The sequence below is a fragment of the Zeugodacus cucurbitae genome, chromosome 2 (genome assembly GCF_028554725.1).
Source record: "Zeugodacus cucurbitae isolate PBARC_wt_2022May chromosome 2, idZeuCucr1.2, whole genome shotgun sequence".
Taxonomy (NCBI): domain Eukaryota; kingdom Metazoa; phylum Arthropoda; class Insecta; order Diptera; family Tephritidae; genus Zeugodacus; species Zeugodacus cucurbitae.
In genome coordinates, this window is record NC_071667.1 from 59,719,586 (window position 1) to 59,741,625 (window position 22,040).

Below are 22,040 nucleotides of genomic sequence, written 5' to 3' on the forward strand. Positions count from 1 at the left end.
AATATTTTTTTTTATTAAAGAATAAATATTTTTTATGGCCATTTATGTGTTCAACGAACTGCTCACGAAACTACTCAAGGTAGAATTGAAAAGCAGTATTTCAGAAACCATTCAAATCCCCTGTCTGCACCGGATTCCATGTGAGTTTTGCTAAAACGTTTCTACTTGTTTCTTTTAGCTTCAGGTTTGTTTCCAGCTATGGATTAAGTAAGCGTTTTTAGGAATACTCAACGAAATCATACCTTTAGAGAATCGTCTATATCTAATTTAATAAAATTGGCGGCAAGTCTTAGGATTTTCGCTGAAGGTTCATATCAAAGTTCAGTTGAGAAGTATACCGATATTGCTCTGAGTAGAAGCATGCATGTATGTTAATGAATGTGTGGATTCCACAAAAGGCAAACTTCATTTTGTGCAAAAATTTGGAATACCAAGAGTAATATGATGCCTAATTTTCAGAACAGGGAGACAAAACGATTTGGCGATGTTCGAAAAAACAAAAACGGAACGATTTACAGAACATGTCAAACGATTTGTAACGGAAAATGTGGAAATATTGCCCGAAAACGATTTGCAGAACATGCCTGATATACAATTATTTAGTCCCATATAAATATATACAAGCATATATATATCTGAATTCCTCAAACAGCATTATTTAATTCGAACTTAAGACTTTGTAACTTTTTAAGCGATTAACACTTGTTTTCAGTTTTTTGCTTGTTGGGTTTAAATAGTTTGAAGAGCGTTGTATTGTATCAAAGCTTTCAAAGCTCCCCAGCAAACAGTTTGATAATCAGAAAAAGTTGAAAATACTGTGGGATTATAGTTTGGGAGCCACTCCTGATTTTTATTTATTTATATACATACATATATGTTAGATTTTCTATTGCCACTTTGTTTCAACTTTGTCACAATAAAATCATAAAAAAAGTAAATATTGCATAAAAAGCAACAACAAGCTGTAACCCACACCATACAGTCCATTGACAGCGTAATTATCCAAATGCTGGCTTACATAATAGCACCTTTTCACAAATCACAAACAAATCACGTTTGAGAAACCTAAAATAAATTATAAATAGCCAAAGTAAGAACAACAAATTGCAATTTAATTGAAAGTGTCATTTGTTGCAACATTAAAGTGCAGCGTTTCTTATTCTGTTTCAATAAATTACAACTACCGTTCGTTTTTCTAAAATCGCCATGAAAGCGTTTTACATTTTATTTGGTTGCTTTTGTCTCAACTGGAGCATTGTTGTTGGTCAAAAAGGAAAAAAGCTTGGCCCTCCCATTGACTTGGATGAAATAACTACAACTACAACTACAACAAGAACTACAACAACCGTAGCGCCTACTGAGACCACAACGCCCTTAGTGGCAGCGGCCACCAACAACGTAACTGTAAACCCCACTGCCTTCAATAACACCAGCATCTACGATCAGAAGCATAAAATTCTACTGGTTGTCCTATCGGATGTGAATGTACGCCATGTTAAGGATCCAACACAAGGTAAGTTATTGTCATTGTTTTATTTTTCATTAAAATATATTAAACATTTTCGAAAAAGCTTCTAATTTAGGCCAGTCCTCCACAAATGGCAATAATCCCGCGAAAAAATCATCAAATGAGACTTTCCTGATTGATGCGACGATGCTTAAGGAGATTTTGAAAAGTAAGTGTTTCCCATAAACTAATATCAATAAAATATTGTAAGCTCTTATCTCCAACAAACCCTACAGAACTCCAACCCACCAACAAATGTGTGAATATTGCGCCTCATTATGTGCCACCGACATTTCCATGGATCATACGAAAGGAGCCACGTAAACCGATTACTTATATTGAACCGATTCTATGCGAAGATGTAGAAAATGAACGCGTTGTCTTAACGGGTAGTTTAACTTGGCCTGAAAACCAAAAGCGACAACCCAATGAATCAGTTAAAACGAAGAGCGCATACGCACGAACGCGTTCGTCTAAAAATAACCGAAAGCGTCAGCGATCGAAGTCGAGAACGGGTGCGGTTAAAGATTCTTCGCATTTACCATTTTCATTGAGCCACTTGCGGGACTTGGACTATGAGCATGAAGGTGATTTTGATAAAGCTTGGGCAGATTTGAGTTCTGAAGAGAATTAAATGCTGTAGACTGTAGGGTATTCTATTATTTCTAATCATTCATCGGTATTAAAGATATGTAATTATATATAATATGAGCTAAATACAAATATATTCTAATTGGTAAAACACGTTTTATTGCTTTAAGTGTAGTCATTAATGGAATAAATAAAGAGTCAACATCTTCTCTGGCTCTCATGAGCTTTAATATTATAAAATTAATTTCCTGCGTAATGTCCAGAAATGAATAAAATTATTACTATTACTTACAAGTTTCCAACTTGTTAACTATTTTTAAATCTAAAATGCCTGCAAAGGTTCTTGAAAGGATTAAAATAATGGACTTAGTAGTGTATTTAGACTAGAACTTTTAATCATGTAAGGGTTTTTACCAAGATTTGTCTTTAAGTGGCTATACCAGTGTTACCCATGAAAAATTTGGCTATTTTCCTGAATTTTTTTTAAAGAAAGTACTCGATCGACCGTTTCGAAAATGTTTGCACATGATAAGGTATATTTTCAGCTACATTTCAATTTTTTTTTTTTAATTTTGAAAAGTAACGGGGTTATATGCTGTCTTCGGAGGTGCCAAAAAAAAGTTACCTAATTGCTGACCTGATTAAGGCCCAATGAGTTGCTGAAACAAAAAAAATTAACCTAACCTAACCTATGATTTTTGAAAAATATCAAAAATTGACATAAAAAAATCATTTTTTAAGTAAAAAATTGAATTTTTTTAATGTCAAATTGACAATTTTCAACAAATCAAAAAGAGTGTAGGTCATTGTATAGAAAATATTTTCAAGAAGACTCAGTTTAAATTTGAAGTCGGTCAGTTTAAAGTTGAAGTGAAGCAGCTTATACCACGATTCGAACGCTGCCATTCAAAAACTATTCAAGATACGATCTTACCGCTTTCACAGGATATTTTTGAAAGTATAAACTATCGAATAAGCAAAAAATAAAAAATCGATTTTATGAAAATGTCAGACTGATTCCCTTATCCTCTTATCCGACAATCTTAAATAATTATTCAAAGAACTATCGTTAAAAGAAAAATTACATTAAATACGGATGCTACGATAGAAATAAGAATTATGAGCTTCAGGATTTTGGATTTACTGACTTCATATTATTCGATTTTATATACAAACGTGGGATACATTAAGTTTTCCAAAGAAAGAATAAATCTGAAACAATACTACTACTACTAGTTCGTTCTAAAGGAAAAAAGATAAATCCAGCTTAATTCGGGATAGATCAATTACTTAATCTGCATTATGGAAACATGGCTTAGCGGCAAATACACTGGGAAAGATAGATTTTTGAGTTGAGGGTCAGCTGACATCAATAAACGTATTTATTCTATAATTTTTAACGAAATCGTCTATGGTTACAGATGGATAATGTTACTTACATGTACTACGATTATATTCATAACGTTTCTACTCAGAAGGCTCACAAACTTTCCCCTTATCGTGTAAGTTTATTAACATTCTAGTCGATAGCTTTCCAGTTTCGTGAATACGATGTCCTTATTTGTAAAAAAAATATAGTGATTATTTTAGGGCGAAACGACTGATTCTACTCTACCACAACTCCGTTAAAAAACGGAATAAAAGACTTCAAATGGTTTAACAATTTTTTCGAATCTGTCCGACAAAGTCCTGAATTTATGATGGGGTTTATCTGATAACCCCAAATATAGGTGGTATAAAAATAACAAAGTTGGAATGGTTGCCAGTGATGAGGGTGTCGTGTGCGTGATCTGGAGAGTCCTGGACAATTGTCCCTGTACAAGCAATATTAAGCCTTAAGGTTTTTTGGACTCGGTTCGGAACTCATATGATGCGTTTATCAATTTGTGGTACCAAAGCAACTGAGTAATAACGAAGTCATACAATGCGTGAAACCATAATTTTATTCAGTAAAAATTTTACTTCCTTAAACCACTATTTTTAGGCTTACGTAACTCCGTAAACGTAATGGCAAGACTAAGCAGTTGGAAGCCAATAAACGGTGCGTTATTGGTCCGTGTTTTCTTTGGAATAAGGGTTGTATACCGGACAGTGTAGAACTCTTGAAATTACTATATGTAGGTGTAGGATTTTAAAAGATCTAGTTCGTTGTAATATCCATATATAGTATGTATAATTATATTTTCCACTCAATTAAAATATTATATTGTAATCGTGCTATAGAAGTAAGGAAGTAATAAAAAAATGAAGTTGAGATAACCATTCCGAAGGTCAGCTGTACTTCTTTTCGTGCAACATTGGCTCAACTTGTAGGTGGTTAGAAGTTCATTTTTTATTTTTCAGTTATTAAGATAAGCTTTCAATTATATTTTCGGTTTTTACATAAGTACAAAGATACAAAGAGCAGTCTGCAATCTAGAAAGAAAACAAGCAGGCCATTGACTCATCAGTTAATCAGCATCTTCTCATTTTACATAAGACAAAATTTGATTTCGAAAATCGCGAAGATATCACGTATACAATTTTCATAGATCACCATAAATAGCAGCGGCAAGACGCCAATTGTCACATTGCCAGCAAAGAAACTCGTGCAACTTGTGGTTTGCTTAAGACGTGCGTCAGCAGCTAATTGTTATTGTCAAATTCTGTGTGACTTAGAAAATATTAGAAGAAGTCTTCGCGTTACTAATTATCAGCATGCAAGTGATTCATTTTGCATTCGTTTTGTGTTGCCTTTGTGTGCATCGAAGCTTTGGTGCTCCAAGATTGCGACAGCCAGCGAAGTGGCAACCCATTGCTGCCACAACAGTCGCACCAGCGCCGAAGAGTTTTGCAAGCCCAGTAAAGCGGAGTCCACAATTGAATTCACAGTTCAATGAAACGCATATCGCATTGCCGCTTTTGCCGAATAATACCGAGGCTGTGCATGAATTGAAGAGCGAGCATGCTGGAAAAGTCTACGATCATAAGCACAGAATGTTGTTGGCGGTGCAATCGGATGTAAAAGTGCGTGATGGAGGAGTTAAACAGCCAGAAAGTGAGTGAAATTACGCGTGTGAAAAGTATACTGAAATCTTTTTGAAAATCTTTGAAATTCTTATTTTAAAGGGTCGAAAACTTCAGCTGCTAGAAACAATGATCCAGAAGCGCGAAAACGTTTAAAGGAGGGATTAAAGGATCTGCTATCGAGTGAGTCATCAATATTATATATAAGTAAGACTAGCATGACAAAAATATGAAGAACTTTGGTCTTCATTGATTTTGGCAGGCTGTCGGATTAGGTGCCTGACCTTGTTCTTCTTCACAAGACAAAATCGACAATATTTTAATTTTCTTTCAGTTCATTAAACACAGTTCACTTTATAAACCTAATTACAAATGAGTTCTATTCTTCCACTACAGAGCTGCACCCGCTTTCTGACTCCGCTAACGAATCCGATTCCGAATCAGAATTAGGTCATACCAATGGGAACACAAATGGCGCACTGAAATCAGACCAATCTTTTGGAAATATGCCGAAAAATCGTCAACGTTCTTCAGCTCTAGCCAAGGCACTTGATTGTGAAGATATACCATTCAATGAAGCATTATTGCATTCGGCATTATTGGATGAAGGGTCAGACGCCAAAAGCTCCGTAAATGGACTAACGAAACCTGAAGTCATGCCAGCCGTCAGTATTGAAGATCTAACAGAGTTGAGAAGGAAACTGTTGAAGTCACGTCGTAATCGTATGAAAATGTTGCCACCCTTTCGCAGATATCCGCATTACGCTTGGCCACCGCATTCAGCTGGTTTCAATAGTTTCAACATGCAACATCCATATAACTGTGATTGTAATTATTTCTTGAATCCAGTAAATGAGATGGGTGTACCAACTATTGAGTATATATGGGAAGATTACGATGAAGTTGGCGATAATGTCGGTGATAATGTAAAAACCGATAAGAAAGTTGTGAAATGAGTAGGGTTGAAACTATACTAGATTCTTAAGTAATTATGTAGTAATTCTAAAAAATGTAAGAAGTAATCTAAATAAATGATCTATTTTTTCTTTAAATAAAGATAAAAGCCCCTTACATAATTACTTGGTAAATGATTGACCCGAAGAAGAAGACTTGCATACAATAGTATTTTTTTCGGATATCATTTAAATGAGTATTCCTTTTCAAAGTTTTCGTATCTGGGCTTTACACCAACCCGGACTGGTTCCATTAAATATATGGGAATCCATTCAAAATACTAGCCAGCTAGTAGATACGCGATTTCATCACGAATAAAGAGTAACAAAGTCGGTTAAAACTTCGCCTGTTTTGCCGTAAGTCTGCAAGACTTCGTGACTAAAATACTTAAACGAAAACATCTGTTTATGCTTTGAGTTGTCTTCGCTTCGATTACAGCAACGTCAATTGCATTTAAATTAACGCATTACCATGAAGTGAATAGTGGCTTAAAGAAGCGACTTCAAAGTAGCCAACAATGCATTTATTGACCCAGAAATAAGTGAATATACAAAATAATAATATAAGAAAAGAAACGTATTCAACCTGGGGATGTAGCTCAGATGGTAGAGCGCTCGCTTAGCATGTGAGAGGTACGGGGATCGATGCCCCGCATCTCCAAAAGGTATCATTAATTATTTTGTTCCTTAATTTTTATCGAAGTTTGAGGAATTAGACCTCCCGATTGGGAAATAGAATTGGGTTTGGTTAGTAGGCAGATCTCTAGATATGCAGGAAGATCTAACTTAGACAGTTTTGAGCGCTGTCCTTTGCGATACAAACAAACGCCTAATGAATCAAAATCCTTTAGATTCGGCAAAACTCTTAGAATCTTTTACGAACTTCTTAGACGGCTAATGTCAATTTCATCCAATTCGCTAATTTCGCCTTCCAAGGTGTTTCAACCTCAGTCAGACAAAAGTTGGACAATGCAGCAGGAAATGCTACCTCGCCTTCCTCCAAACAGCTTTGGCAACATATATCTGCCAGGATCCCAAGTCTCAGCGCATACGTGTCTTTTGGACAATTTCCAGTAAGCACACCAACGATCGTCCGAGATGGACCTTTATAAGAGAAAGCAGTTCAAAGGACCTTTTACGCTCCACATTGGGCAAAAAGACCTCACTTGACGAGCTTATGCGATGTCTGTATGTCTAGTGTTCTTACCCGAGTGGACCTCGGGTGCCAACCCGATCCCATTACGACGTCAATGTTTCGAGGGTACTCTCTCTTGCAAGCTTAACCGCTTTAGAGTTACAAATGATTCCGGTAGGCAGAACTAGAGTGTACTGTCATCGTTTTCAATGCTAGTATTGCCGCCTTGCCTTTTTGTTTTGTTTTGACAATCCATGTTTGATTCCAACTTTAGAATTGGACAGGCTAGAATTCTGCATAAGAACTGCTCATGGTCCGATAGCTCCAAGTATGTAAATATTTCACTGCCATGGTACTTGATACCAATTTATGTAATGAATTTGTCTACTTCCAGTAGATTGTCATCGCGCTTATTTTATAATCAACCGAGCATAATCTGGTCAACAAAAACAAATCAATGCAATATTAATAATGCAAGGCAATAACTAATGCAACGGCGCATAAAAAATTCAATCACAACACAGCACACTCACAGGCGTTCAAACCTACAAAGTTCGGTATATTTATAGCAGGTCAATATTTACACAAACACATACACACACTCCTAGTAGTATATATGTACATTTATATGGAATGTATGTGTAGGCACGCATCAACACCCAAGCCAATCACTTTGAAAATGTGTTACGGAAATCACCTGTTAGGCGGAAATCAAATCAATTTACTTGCTTGATAAAATAAACATAACCGATTCCGTGAGCCATACAATATTAGAAATCATCAATGAATATATGAGAGTATACGTGTGTGTGTCTATTTGTATGGCTGGGTGTGTGCACCAGTTCGTAGCGCCGCTAAAACACTTGCGTTGCGAGGCGATAGGCTAGAAACGCCCTTTGATTTCGATTTTGCTGCCCAACAACGAACGCACGCACGCACATAGGCGGCTTCTTATGCAGAAGTATGTGTGTGTGTGTGCGGTGCCTTTAGAATTTTGTATTGCGGCTAATAGCGCAGTCATGTAGTCATTTTCCAATTCGAAAGGAAACTAAAATTGAAGTAATTCGATATCAGGTCACGCCACTAGCAAATACAGCAACTGTGGTTGCCCGGACGCTCGCACATACACACACACACACATTCACGCGTACGCCCACCAGCGTTTCGCCTACATCTCCGTAGCTTTAAATCGGTGTATGATGGCAGGCGTGTTGCTGTACCCAGGCGGGTCATAAATATTGCCGACACAACTCGGCCGATACGGAGCTAAACCGCAAGCAAGTCACTTGCCTAGGCGCGTTGCTGTTTGTTGTTGTTGTTGCGTGTGGCGTTTGACATTGTGTGTGCTTGTAAGTGTTTGTAGATATGTATGTGTATGTGTGTTAGAATTCACACGCACAGTTAAATTCCAACATTCAACCGCACGGTGTATGTGTGTGTGGGTGTGGCATTTAACACGCTATAAAGCAGTTGAAAACTTTGAGAAGCAGTCACTTTTTTATTCCACACAACGCACGGCGCAACATGCTCTTTGAAGTGCCTGACTGGCTTCTGCTATTCTAGACACACTCACATATCCTGTGTAAAAGTAGATCAAGTAGTAGTTTGTAGTGTTTTTCAATATATTTACATATGCAAGTATTAGGGTGATTCTTGAATCATTATTTTTCCAGTTTGGACCGCTCAATCAGTTATGGCTCATTGTAAGCTATCTCAACTTAAAGTTATATAGATGAGTTCTAAAGAGTACAGACTATCCTAAAGGAAGACTAAAAACATTTATTTTATCAACTTAAAATTTTCTTCCCACATTTAAGCACCCACCTAATATTCACACACACATATACTCACCTACAAATTTGCCACTTGTTCGCTCGATTTCCTCAATCGAAACACTTGGCTTTCGCCTCACATTGGCCCAACGCTTACGCCGCCGCTGCCCTTTGAGGCGGCAACAGCAGGCGCTAATCTGGGAACAGCATGCTATTCATACGTGTACTCGCATATGGGTATGTGAGTATGTGTGTCTGGCTGCCATGCTTCCGTGTTGGTCAAAAGTCAAGTGAAGCATGAATGTGTGGTAAAATGTTAGATTGCTAAATCACATATCGCTTTTGATTTTTTATATGTCTTATATCTATAGTTGTTATTGTTGTTGTTGTTTGGTTTATAAACTAAGTGACGGAAATTAAATTGTCTCTCGTTGAGGTTGGTGTGAGTTTTTTCGCATGCTGTATGGAATTTGAAATGAATTAGAGCAAATATTCCAAAGAAATTGGGTGGGAGTGGAATGAAAGTCGATAAAATTAGAAATATTTATTAAATAATTTAAAGGAATTGTATTTCTCAAAGTTCGCAGAAAGTTAAATTTTTGTTCTCATCTGCATTAGAAACTAAATATCGACCACGGCTTCGTACTTTTCATAAAAGTTTTCAACCTACCTGATTGATCTTTGAAGCCTCACTTCATATATCAATCAGGTTGAAGTTCTGAAAGCGAAAAACTGATATTCTTTCGTGAAGAGGTCTTAATTTAAGACACCAGCTTAGAGGTCACTTTGTCACAGAAAATTTACACCTCGGAATATCAAGTTTTCAACAATGTCACGGACACCCTGAATCCTGTCTTACCGGACACCCTGGATCCTGTCATCGGAGGAATTTCCCTGCGATCCGATTTGGTATCTAAGAGAAGTGAAGCTTAGATAGCTTTAGCCGAGCACCCAGCGAAGAAAAGGAATACGAGTACACTGAGCTCTGAAGAAATAGTTTTGATGTTCTACTCAAGTGACAAAGCATTTACGAGACTCAGAATATACTTCCGTAAGATATTTTCCGCTAGACATTAATTATTCAAAGAACTGATATTTTAATATTGAAATTAAAACTTGTTTCGAAGAATTTATAGTTAAAAAGCAATATTTGAATCGCAATCTAAATAAAAAAGAAATCGCAGTTCGACTATACAATACATGCTAGGTTCTAGGCAAAGATTTATCTGCGTATACTGCTCAGCAAACCAACCGAACAGAGTCTTGCAATGTCTTTCTCTACACCGAACTACCATTCTCAAGAACTATATATGTTTCTCATCTCACATGAAAGCTCGAGTTCTTTGATGATAAGCGGTAGTCTAAAAAGATGTTGAATTACTTTGAATAATTTTTTACTTAGAATTCCATATGCTTTTCTTCCCTAGTTGAATCTAGATTTAATATTTATGGCTCTTTAATTATTTTGTTTTACAGTAGATTAGGTTAGGTTGGGTTAAACGAGGCTGATCTCCTGTGCGGACAGTTAAAGCCAGTCCTTTGTGATGCCGCAAACTCCTCAAAATGGATGCCCAAGACACTCAGGCAACTAATTTGTAATCCGGACAGTTCACCAGGTTCTCAGAAGTTGGTCCTGTCAAGATGTTTCAGCCGCAGTCTAGCGAAAGCTGGACAATGAAGGAGAAAGTGTCTCAATCTCAACTTCGTCCATGCAACTTTGACAATTTGCATCCGTCATGTTATTATGGCCAGTAATGACTCCTATCATCACGGAGTGCTGAACCTTACTAAGAACAAATATCTCAGTGGATATCCTGCGATCCACTTTAAACCAACATGATCTCGCAGCCGTACAGGTACTGGTCTTTGTCCAACGCCTACCGTGTTCATTCGACGACCAATGATCCAATTCGAAGAGACATGTGGATAGTGGATGTGTATTATGTGTTTTACAGTAAAAGCTGGAGGCTATGAGGTAGGATCTATAAAAAGACTCTAAAAACCGATTATATTTCGTAATTGAGAAAGGACTAGATCCAATTATGTGATCTTATATTTTTCAGTTTATTAATGTATTCATTTCTTCACCACTAGTAATGGGACCTTGCGCTGGCCTACATCAACTTGCTTTCTTGATGGTCGTTCACTTGAAGAGTTCGACTTGAGATCTGATCAGATTAATTAAGAAGTAGCCTTGAGAGCATACAGATTGAAATCAGTTTGTGACCAATAGTAGCAAATCAATTTCATGGTCATTTAATATCTTGCAAACATCACACACTCGCACTCATTATAGGTATTTTCGAGTAACAAGTAAACTCACAAGCTCAAAGGATACCCCAAGGAAAGACCAAAGCAACAGCTTGTAAGTTAACCGAATGAAATTAAGCGGAAACCGATTGTCACATTTGTGCAAAAATACTCGTTTATCTTCAGAAATCCAACATAGATCTTCATCATTGAATTGCTTAGACGGGTAATACGACACGTACACGGAGGAGATGGGCAATAAATTGTTGAGTGTTAATTTGTCACACGACTGTAGTTTAACAATTACAAACGATACAAGTTACAAACAAACACTAAATGGGAATAGCGCCAAACTACAATGGAGCACACAATGGCCAACAACAAATAACAAATAAAGGGAACAAAACAAGCACGAAAATAAAACAACAATATTGACATTCTACCGAGCCACAAGCTTTTAGAAGTAACTCGCAATAATGTACGGCCGAGTTGACAGCTCAATTTGAGAGGAAAGAAATTGGCAAACCGCACGCGGCATTACAACGGCAAGGTAGCCTAAAAACCAATTGGAGCGCTAGTAATGCAAGTCACGGTAACTGCGATGGTTTGCTGGAGACAAACGAATAAATAAATAAATACAATTGACGAGGCTCTTCATGAATGGTGAGTATTTGTACATACCTGCATATATACATAAACATATATATATATATATAAAGGAGATATAAGTACATGCCCTATATGGCATTGAGAATATATTGAGTGTGTGATTCTGTCTTTATTGCAGGTGTAGCACCATATGCTCTGTCATACAAAAGCCCTAGAGAATTGCTTTAATCTGCTAAGAATGCGCACGCTTGGCTGTGAAATAATTAATAGGTCAGGGCATACATATGTATGTATTTACTAAATGTCAGATTTATCTGATATATGTGTATACAGTGGATTCTCTATTACTCGAACTTCTATAACTCGAACTTCTATAACTCGAAGTTCTCCATAACTCGAATTCTTGAATTGGCAATAGAAGGCAACTTTCATACAAATTTCCTTCCATAAATCGAACTTTTTGGTCAGGGCATAATACAAAATTTAAAATTTTACTATCGAGGCAGAATTTTAAAATAGTCCCTCTATAGCGTACGGAGGCGAACAAAAAATATAATAGTACACTTATGGATTGCAAAATCATCTAACACAAGGCATGGGATACAGACGTCAGGAGCCAAAAAATAGCAAAATCCAAACAAACAAAATTACAGAAAACCTCTTTAAATAAATAAAACTGAGAATAAATCTATATTTTACAACCTTTTGAAAATTTATATGCTTTAATAAAAATACTATAACTCGAAGTCTCTCTAACTCGAAGTTTTTTGTGGATTTTGGTGATTCGAGTTAGAGAAGTTCCACTGTATGTACAAATTAAAAAGAAGGACCGTGTATAATATAATTAAATTGTACTACTCAGCTTAAACTAGTTCCTAACACACGGTCACTACCGCGTGATTAATAAAGTACTCGATATTAGCCTTAAATAAATGAATTATCAATGGATTATTCACATAAGATCGGCCCTTCACGATTATTCACAAAAAGGTATAACCGTCATTCCGATGGGTCAATTGACATTATTTGAAATGGTGCGCCTATTCGATATTGAGACCCTAAGCACCACCTTCTAGGAACTTTGGGAAAATATTATACATATATACTGCCGATTCCAAAGATTGCCCTAATCCACATTTTTGATTATTAGCCATAGACAATTATTTAAAAAAATATAAAAATCGCTGGAAGCATCATATATGGTAAGTATTCGAGAAAAAATGTATTAGGTCTACAACTTTGCTTCCGCTGTTTTCCAATAGATCTCTCTAGGGTCAAGCACTGGTCGATTAAATCGATTTTTTTATATCGATCTTGGACATTTGAGTCAACATTAACCCAACAAAATATTTGTAGAGATCTGTTTGCATCCCAAACTTATTCTAAACTGAAAATGTCACTTTTTGAGTCGAATTCTCAACATTTTGCTTTTTTTTTAATTCCAAGAAGTGCGGCTGAGGCTCATCGACATTTGTAACCGTTTTTATACAAAAAAGAATTAAATTTACAAAAAAACGGCGGAAGCAAAGTTGTAGTCCAAATATATATAATATATTGCCGGATAGTTTAAGATCATCGTCTTGTTGAAATCCGAAATAATCGAAAATAGTTTGAATTATAGCGGTTCTTTAAGCAGAGTGACTTCAAAAGCTTCGGCTAAGGGATGAAATGTCTGTAGCTTCGTTCATGTTGGAGAACTTAAATATTCGAACTCATGTTTGAACTGTACGAAGTGAAGCATGTAGGGGTGTCAGTACTTAAAGGGTTTTGATTGATAAGCCCGTCAATCATACAGTTACTAGTATTAATATTACTTAGAATTATATCGACATAAACTGTTCCCGAATCGTTCTACATATCTAGCCTAAAGTGGCCCAACCACTGTCCAATTTGTTTATTTTTACAAAAGTTTCATCGTTGGTGGCGAGAAAATAGATAATTTTCTAACTTGCCTGTGTTCAGGCGAACAAATGTATTTCTTGTGGTGTTTGAATGTTTCGAATTTCGAGGTTCGGTAATATCTATTCCACTTTTTCAACATTATTTATTTTAGTTTGAAACATTCAACGTAGGTCTCCAATTTAAGAGATAGGACCATAGATTTACAACGCCTGAAGTATTGTAATTGGTAAAACCTTGAATAATTAGGTTTTTTTTTTATTTAAAGATCAACATTATGCGTACATAACGGGTTTTATATAAACTTTATAGCTATCATTCGTCGATTATGTTGAACATAAAGAATCGAAAAGTTTCTGATAATTTTGGCATTTGTTTTAAGAAGAAGATCAGAATTTTGGAATCATGGCGCAACTCTCGAGATAATCATTTAAAATAAAAGTGAATCCAATGACATCCTATCCTTAGAATCTACAATAGCTAGCACAGGGTAACACAGGTGTAAAATTCATCGATAATCTAAATGAGCTAAAGCTAACTGGATGGCTTGAAGATTTAACGGGTTATTTAAAACAGGAGTTCGGAAAAATACCTGGCTAGTGATAAGTGTCACTCAATTCCAATTTATCATTATTTCTACTGACTACTAGGAGCTGTTGTATTGTATAAGATACTGTTTATATAGAAATTAATCCCGGCAACCCATAATAGACTCAAGCTAGTATATGTATAGTATGTCTGTGCTATATATAACAAAGCACTATTAACCACACCGCATACTTAAGCATTTATTACAACGCCTGTGCGTCTGTTTGTTAGTGCTACGCCTTGGCGCGATTGATCCTGCCATTTGACGTTTTAATAAATCCTCCGAGCAAATACAATATTAATGAGTCTCAGTGTATGTGAGTGTCTATAATTTTTTGGGTTTCCTTCCGGCTTGCGTCTAACTATTTCATGTCCTTCAATTTTTCGTGTGCGGCTGGAAGATATTGTGCCGATACACTTACTTAAATAAAAATTCCATACCCATTATTTTGATATGGTCAGATGGCAAGTAGCGATTGTCCTCAATATACAGATGAGCTATCAATTGAGGGGATGGGCACATTTAGTGTGAGGGGGTTTAGCGTAGTGGCATTGACAACATTAATAACAAGAGAGACCGCACCAGCATATGTGGATGTTTATACATATGTGTATCGATATACATATATGTATCCTTATATAAACGCTTTGGTACATATAGAGCAATACAGCCGCTTAGCAGAGTACAAAAAAATATGTTTAGTCACATTAGTTCGCTCGGTCGGTGACAATGGAGTACAGGTATAATACTATTCCATATATGCCAGTACTTTTTGTTGTGCGGTTTCGTTTGTGTTTATACTTAATCTTACATACATACACACATATCTATAAGCCCATCTGGTCCATACATATGTATGTACTTGTGGCATGTGACCATGGTATGCCGGCATTTGCGTTCGCTGAAGTGGGCTGTAATTGCAATAAATCCTTATCAGATTTGGGATTTATTTAATCCTCTTGAAATTTTTTCCCATTTGTAGTGGTAATTCTTTTATCGCTTCACTTGTATGCGTTTGCATTGGTGTGGCACGTGTTGTTTGTGCATGTGTGGCATGTGGCATAAGTATTGCATTTAAAGTATTGAAAAGCGTCGCTTAATGTTGATCTACTTAGCAATAAAATTAAATATTGATTTAACTAGACTTTTAGGGGCAGCGTATATATATCTTTAAAATTAGCACTTAAAATCAATTATGAAGCACTACTACTGGAATTCGCTCTAAGCCATTGGTGAGTATGCTACGTGAGTTGCTTTGTGGCAAGTGGCATTAGGCGGAAGGTATGTCTAAAATTATTCAATTCCCTCAATAGTACGCTTGCGAATGAATCGTAAAAATTCAGAAAGATTATAAGAGTGAGAATGGGTTTAAAGTTCGTTATCCTTCTCCGGTTCACTACCCGATCTCTCGAGAGCTTTAGCGAGATATTTATTTCAATCTGATATTTGAAGTGTTGTAGAATGATCACTCAATTACTAATAGGTATGGTATTTTATTAATTGTGGTAGATTATATGGTATGGAGCAGACTCCTGGGGTTCTGAATGAATTATAAAAATATACCTAACACGATCAGTTATCAATTTCAACATGTATCGACGCAGAATCAATCTTGCCAACAGGTGCTACTTTGGACTGAGTAGGCAATTGAAAAGTAAAGTCCACTCTCGACGAACCAAAATCAAACTCTACAAGGCGCTTAACATTGCCGTCCTGCTTTATCGTGCAGGAGCGTGGACGATGTCAACATCAGATGTGACGACACTAAGAGATTTCAAGAGGAAAGTTTGGCGTTCTGGCTAGGTCATGTTGTTCGAATAGCCGAATATACTCCAGCTTTGAAAGTGTTCGATGCAGTACCCGCCGGAGGAAGCCTAGGAAGGAGAAGGCCTCCACTCCATTGGAGGGACCAGCGGGAGAGCGACTTGGGCGTCAAACTGCGAGGGAAAGAGAGGAGTAACGCGCTATCATCGATTTTGCTATAACCGGCTAAACGGTTTCTACGCCTATCACATACATTCATCGGTTTCATAAATCTACATTGGAAGATATGTAAATCACCTCTTTATCTCACCACTGGAATATGTTAGGGCCAAATGTTAGGAAAGGACGAATTTAGTTTGAGTTGTTTAAATTATATCCTGGAAGTCTTTGGCTATCTTAACTATTTATTTACACTATTCCCCAAGAATAATGATTTTTAATCACTTCATGTGCTCAGTACCACATTATTACCTCATTATTATAATATTGACCTTTACTATTAGCAAAAAACGGGTTTAATTGGAGATGCGGGGCATCGATCCCCGTACCTCTCACATGCTAAGCGAGCGCTCTACCATCTGAGCTACATCCCCATGTTGTCATTTTGTTGTTGACGTTATTTCAAATTGGTCATTACCGTAAACCAGTGTCTAATTTTACCTAATTCGACACGAAAATGCATAATTTTGATTGGTTTCCGTTATTTTGGTAATTAAAATGCAGACGACGTATGATTTAAAATGTGTTGCACATGCATATGTGGTACAATGGTCGTATAACTGTACGTAGCCAAACGCACTTAATGTGTAAAAAACTATGATCACTTTTATTAAATAACAACAAAAACAAAATTCTTAGAAGAGAGTATGTGGATACATCAATAAAGAAGTATAACCTCATTCTAAACTATTATTGATTATATCAGTTTATTTGATTCTGTAAGTTGTTTGTTCGGGTCTCCACTCTCCTAATTTCGACAAATTGAAGACAGCTAATATTATTGGACTCATGAGTTTGTTGATTTTTTTCTAATTCGTATAAACATTGGCCAACCTCAAAATGATTTGGCACAAACATTGTTTTAATACTTTTTAAGAACATTTCGGCTATCTCAGTTCAGTCATCTATAGTAGGCTAGTAAGTTAACTGCTTTCCTCCCGATTGTGAGGTCGTAGGTTCAACTCCTGGTTGGAACAGACACTAATATTGTTGAAAGTTAATGCGATGATGAATTTCCGAATATTTCGGAATATGCTTGGTTAACAATAAGCTCAATGAGTCATTTATAAATGGTTGAATAGTTGTAAGACTATATGTTAAAAAAAATATTTCGAAAAGAAAAAATTCTGAACAAAAAGTGAAAGTTATCGCTCATTTACATACGCATTCACTTCTACGAGTACCACAAATGGATGGTCGGCACTTGCCTATAAGTAATTGCGCTGCGTGAGTACCATCGTTAACTCTGCATGTCGCTTGCATACTAATTTATTTTATTTTTCAATCAAATGCATTTTATGCACTAAAAACCGTTAGGCAAAACAAATTGATTTTTTATACCGAAAAACCGTTGCATTCAACATGGGGATGTAGCTCAGATGGTAGAGCGCTCGCTTAGCATGTGAGAGGTACGGGGATCGATGCCCCGCATCTCCAATCGAACAACTTTTTGCAATGATTAGCTAGACGTCAATCACATACATACATACATACATACATACATGTACGTACTCGTATGTCATTGGGCACGGGTTAATTTACTTCCAATCTATTTTCGGTTCGATTTTGAAACTATGCGAAGTGAAGTATTCTCTCTAATTTTATTGAGATATATTCGATATTATATTTCCGGTATCGCAGGAAATATACATTTGTAAATACAATTATTAACTCTATATACCTCAATACAGACTGAGGCAAGGTGAATGTTTTGATATTAGTAATTTATTCATGGGTCTGATAAAGACCGATTTGTTTCATTTTGGAAAACAAAACACTTTGTGGTCAGGGACTAATTTCACCATAATTTCATTAAAATTCCACATATATCGGTCGATTGTATATTATGTATGGTCAGTCTTAAGTATGGATAACCCTGAGCTATGGTCTACAACTTTGCTTATGTCGATTTTTTTTTTGTAAATTTAAGGTTTTTTTTGTATAAAAACGGTTACAGAAATGTTTTTAAAAATATTGGCCGTCGCTAGCTACTACTTTTGACCATCTTTCTGGCAGCATGCGTATTCCGTGCAAATGTCGAGAATTCGGCTCAAAAAGTGACATTTTTCAGTTGAGAATAAGTTTGGGATGCAAACAGATCTCTACAAATATTTTGTTGGGTTATTGTTGGCACAAATGTCCAAGATCGATATAAAAAGATTTAATCGATTTAATCGACCAGTTCTTGACCCTAGAGACATCTATTGGAAAACGGCGGAAGCAAAGTTGTAGACCTAATACATTTGTAGCGTACGAAATTCTCCTTGTTGCAACTTTATATTGAGTAAATACTAGCTATAAAGATTATAATAAAATCTAGAACTGTATCATTCAATTAGGTAGGAAAATCTGGTCCGGATGTAGATCTAAAATAAATATTATAAAATTATGAAAGAGAGTATTGCTTTTTCCACGACAACTGTGCTCTGACAATGTACAGCTATATGACCGTTAAATATTTACCAGTGCAACACATTTAAAATCAAACGCCGTCTGCATTTTAATTACCAAAAAAACAGAAGCCTTTATAAATACTGCATTTGCAAGCTGATTAAGGTCTAGATAGACACTGCTTAACGGTAATGATAAATTCGATATAGTGCCAATCAAAACCAAATAATAACATGGGGATGTAGCTCAGATGGTAGAGCGCTCGCTTAGCATGTGAGAGGTACGGGGATCGATGCCCCGCATCTCCAAAACCAACATATTTTTGGTGTTTTTCTGCTGAATGCCAAAACTTTTACAACGCCATGAGATATACAAATTAAATCCAATAATTTTTACCGTGCTAATATGCATTTCATTGGCTAGTGGAGGAGAGGGGTGCATGATGCACAAATATTGTAGCACCAAAAAGGACGAAAATATAGCCAACATTGGCTGTATTTATTTTCGGAAATTCATAATTTAACAAAAATTGCAACAAACACACGTTGCCAACGCTCTATAAGCTGCTAATTTGAAGTGGCGGCAAATACAAATGCAATACCGAAACTAAAATATTTGCGCTGGTAAAATATGGGAACACACACATTCACTTATACTATATGTACATATGTAGTTGTATGTGTGTTTGTACGAGTGCATACATATTTTCACAAATCAAGTGCAATTCACGCACCAACTAATCAAGCAAACATTGGCATTGAACAAACTCGGTACGCTCAGCTGGCTAATAATCAAATGTTCCAATGAACACACGCTCGCACACACACACACACACACACACAAATGCATGTGTATGTACATATGTGTAAGCGCTTGTTCACGTGCAAATTTAATATTTTTGTAAGCTTAAGCCAAACTCGTGTGCGCTTCAGTTGGCTGGCTGCAATAGTTAGTGGCGCTTTCGTAATTAGTTTTATTGCAAAATATTAACGAAAAAATATTTGCATCGAAATATTTATGAAATATTCAAATTAATTAGTTGACTTTGAAGTTGGTTTCGACTGAACATAAAATTGGCTTTATATGAATTGCATGTGTGTGTACGTGTGAGTGGAGGTATTAGCAATGTGTTCGCTTAATACCTTTAATGTCAACTAGCCGACCAAATACTTAATTTAACGGTATGTAAAAATCGACAAATATCGGTACAATTTGTAAAATTTTCGACCACAAATTGGTAGCAGTAAATATTCAGCAAGCATGTTATGTGTTATTAGATATATATCGAACATAAGTACTTCAAATTAAGGCGGTTGAAATGAGCTTCGGTAAAATTGGATGCTCAAGCACAAGTCATACTGAACGCTAAGAGCACCAACAGAGATAGTATCGCTTCAAATAAATAGTTGACCAAGCGCATAAAATCAATTAAGGCGCCGGAGACCTCTGGAAACCTCTGATAGAATGGGAATATAAAACATCATGACTGACTGCATCGAAAGCTATCCAGCTGAAGAAAATAATTGAAATTAGACAGAAATGCCCAATCACTTGTTTGAATAGATTGTGCCCCGTTTCGTGATAGTCCAATTATTCTGAAAAATGAGCAACAAAGGAGATGATGGCCTTTGGGATCATTAAGGGGCTATACGAGTACCAGTGTCGATTCGATTTTCGGGATTTTTTTTTGTTAAAGAAAGTACTCGATCGAATGTTTTTCGGAGAAGGTATATTTTGAACTATATTTTAAGATTTTTTTTTTTACAAAAATATTGAAAAATAACGCAGTTATGGGCTGCCTTGTGAAGTGCCAAAAAAAGTTCCCCAACTGCTAACATAATTTTGGTCGAATGAGTTACTGAAACAAAAAAATCAAAAAGGTTATTAAAGTTGAAGGTATTTCCTATACAAAGCCCTTTGAGTTTTGAAAAATATCAAAAATTAACAAAATGGCGTTGTTCTGAAAAAATCGTGTTTTTAGGTAAATGGTTAGGTTAGTTATGATGTTAACAATTTTGAAAATTGTCGTTTATAGCAGCTTATACCTTTCTGAAAGTATAAACTACCGAATATGCAAAAAATAAAAAAAATTGATTTTTTGAAAGTGTCACACTGATATAGCCCCTTAATAATTAGATTCACTAAATATCGTCTACCAAATCCAAAATTTTTAGATGAGCAATATCACACCTTCAGTTCTGTATTTGTTTTATTCCAATATCTTGGTGGGGTTGTTAAACGATTTCTCTCATTTTCGCGATATAACATCAGGATGCCAAAGAAATAATTTGGTTGGAATTGTTCGAGTTGAGGACTATAAAAACCATTGATATATAAGTGCACGGTGCCACTCTTATTTTACATGTCATTATGTCATCTTTATCATACAATTCTGGACATTGAAAAACTGTGAAATTAATGATAATTGTCGTTCGTCTTCGTATCGAACCAGGTATGGAAATCTTTCTACGATCCATCGAAACCGCTTTAATCCTCTAAACCTAACTTAGGCCTAACTCACCACAAGACTATCCCATTGAACCACGCGAATAAGTATTCATTTGTGTTTGGTGTATTGATGTGTGGTGCTCTCGTGAGTGGTGCATGATGTGGATTGTAAGTGCTGAGTGTGGTGAATGTGGCATATCAGTGTTGTATATCTGAGAAAATATGGTGTGGTGTGTTGACGCTTGCTGTGATTGTGGGTGTATATAAAGTTGTAGTGTACGGCTGAGGAGAATGCTAACTCGATTTCTCGGATTTTCACAAAAAGGTGATGAAGGGTGTAGAGATATATACAACAAAACTATTAGGGTCAAAGCCACGCCCACTTTTCAAAAAAGTTTCAACCACAGATGCCCTTATTTAATGTCACTTTTAGGCTTAGTTATGACACTTCATAGTTTTTCAGTTAACATAATTTTGCCGGTGTGACAATGGTCCGATTTCGCCTATCTGCAATACCACAACTCTTATGTTGACAAAGAATATGTGAATCAAGTTTCATGTAACAAGTCTCGTAATTTTGATATATTTGTATATCCACTGGCGGACACGACAGACGTTGTCCTGCATGATATTTCAAGTTATAAGGATATTAAACAAAGTATGGAATGAAACATACACAATTAAACAATTGAAATTAATCTATACCACTCTTATAAAGGGGAAAACTACTGTGCCGATTCCAAAAATTGATTCACCATTGGAAAGTTACGTAGGCTATATTTATTGCTAGAATCTCAACTTTCTGGAAATAGTTCCCATGTGAGGGTATCAAAATGACTCCGTGATGGAGAATCTTAATCTGAACTTGAAAATCGTCTTGCAAGTCATTTCTTCTCTTCTCTTCGCA

At 36.1% G+C, this 22,040-nt stretch overlaps 2 protein-coding genes and 4 non-coding genes across 6 annotated transcripts; 5 read left to right on the plus strand and 1 right to left on the minus strand.

Moving 5' to 3' along the window:
• The first annotated feature begins 1,204 nt into the window (after nt 1-1,204).
• Nucleotides 1,205-2,251, plus strand: LOC105215840 (uncharacterized). The gene is made up of 3 exons (XM_011190000.3): nt 1,205-1,513; nt 1,572-1,676; nt 1,744-2,251. Exons 1-3 carry the CDS (start codon nt 1,207-1,209, stop codon nt 2,139-2,141), a joined length of 810 nt encoding a protein of 269 aa, XP_011188302.2. The 5' UTR covers nt 1,205-1,206; the 3' UTR covers nt 2,142-2,251.
• A 2,430-nt stretch (nt 2,252-4,681) lies between these two features.
• Nucleotides 4,682-6,148, plus strand: LOC128924115 (uncharacterized). The gene is made up of 3 exons (XM_054235907.1): nt 4,682-5,135; nt 5,207-5,287; nt 5,501-6,148. Exons 1-3 carry the CDS (start codon nt 4,796-4,798, stop codon nt 6,058-6,060), a joined length of 981 nt encoding a protein of 326 aa, XP_054091882.1. The 5' UTR covers nt 4,682-4,795; the 3' UTR covers nt 6,061-6,148.
• A 497-nt stretch (nt 6,149-6,645) lies between these two features.
• Nucleotides 6,646-6,718, plus strand: Trnaa-agc (transfer RNA alanine (anticodon AGC)). Its single transcript has one exon. It is a non-coding gene; the product is annotated as a tRNA-Ala (tRNA).
• A 9,877-nt stretch (nt 6,719-16,595) lies between these two features.
• Nucleotides 16,596-16,668, minus strand: Trnaa-agc (transfer RNA alanine (anticodon AGC)). The gene has a single exon. It is a non-coding gene; the product is annotated as a tRNA-Ala (tRNA).
• Nucleotides 16,669-17,658: 990 nt separating this feature from the next.
• Trnaa-agc (transfer RNA alanine (anticodon AGC)) lies at nt 17,659-17,731 on the plus strand. The gene has a single exon. It is a non-coding gene; the product is annotated as a tRNA-Ala (tRNA).
• Nucleotides 17,732-18,920: 1,189 nt separating this feature from the next.
• Trnaa-agc (transfer RNA alanine (anticodon AGC)) lies at nt 18,921-18,993 on the plus strand. Its single transcript has one exon. It is a non-coding gene; the product is annotated as a tRNA-Ala (tRNA).
• The last annotated feature ends 3,047 nt before the right edge of the window (nt 18,994-22,040 follow it).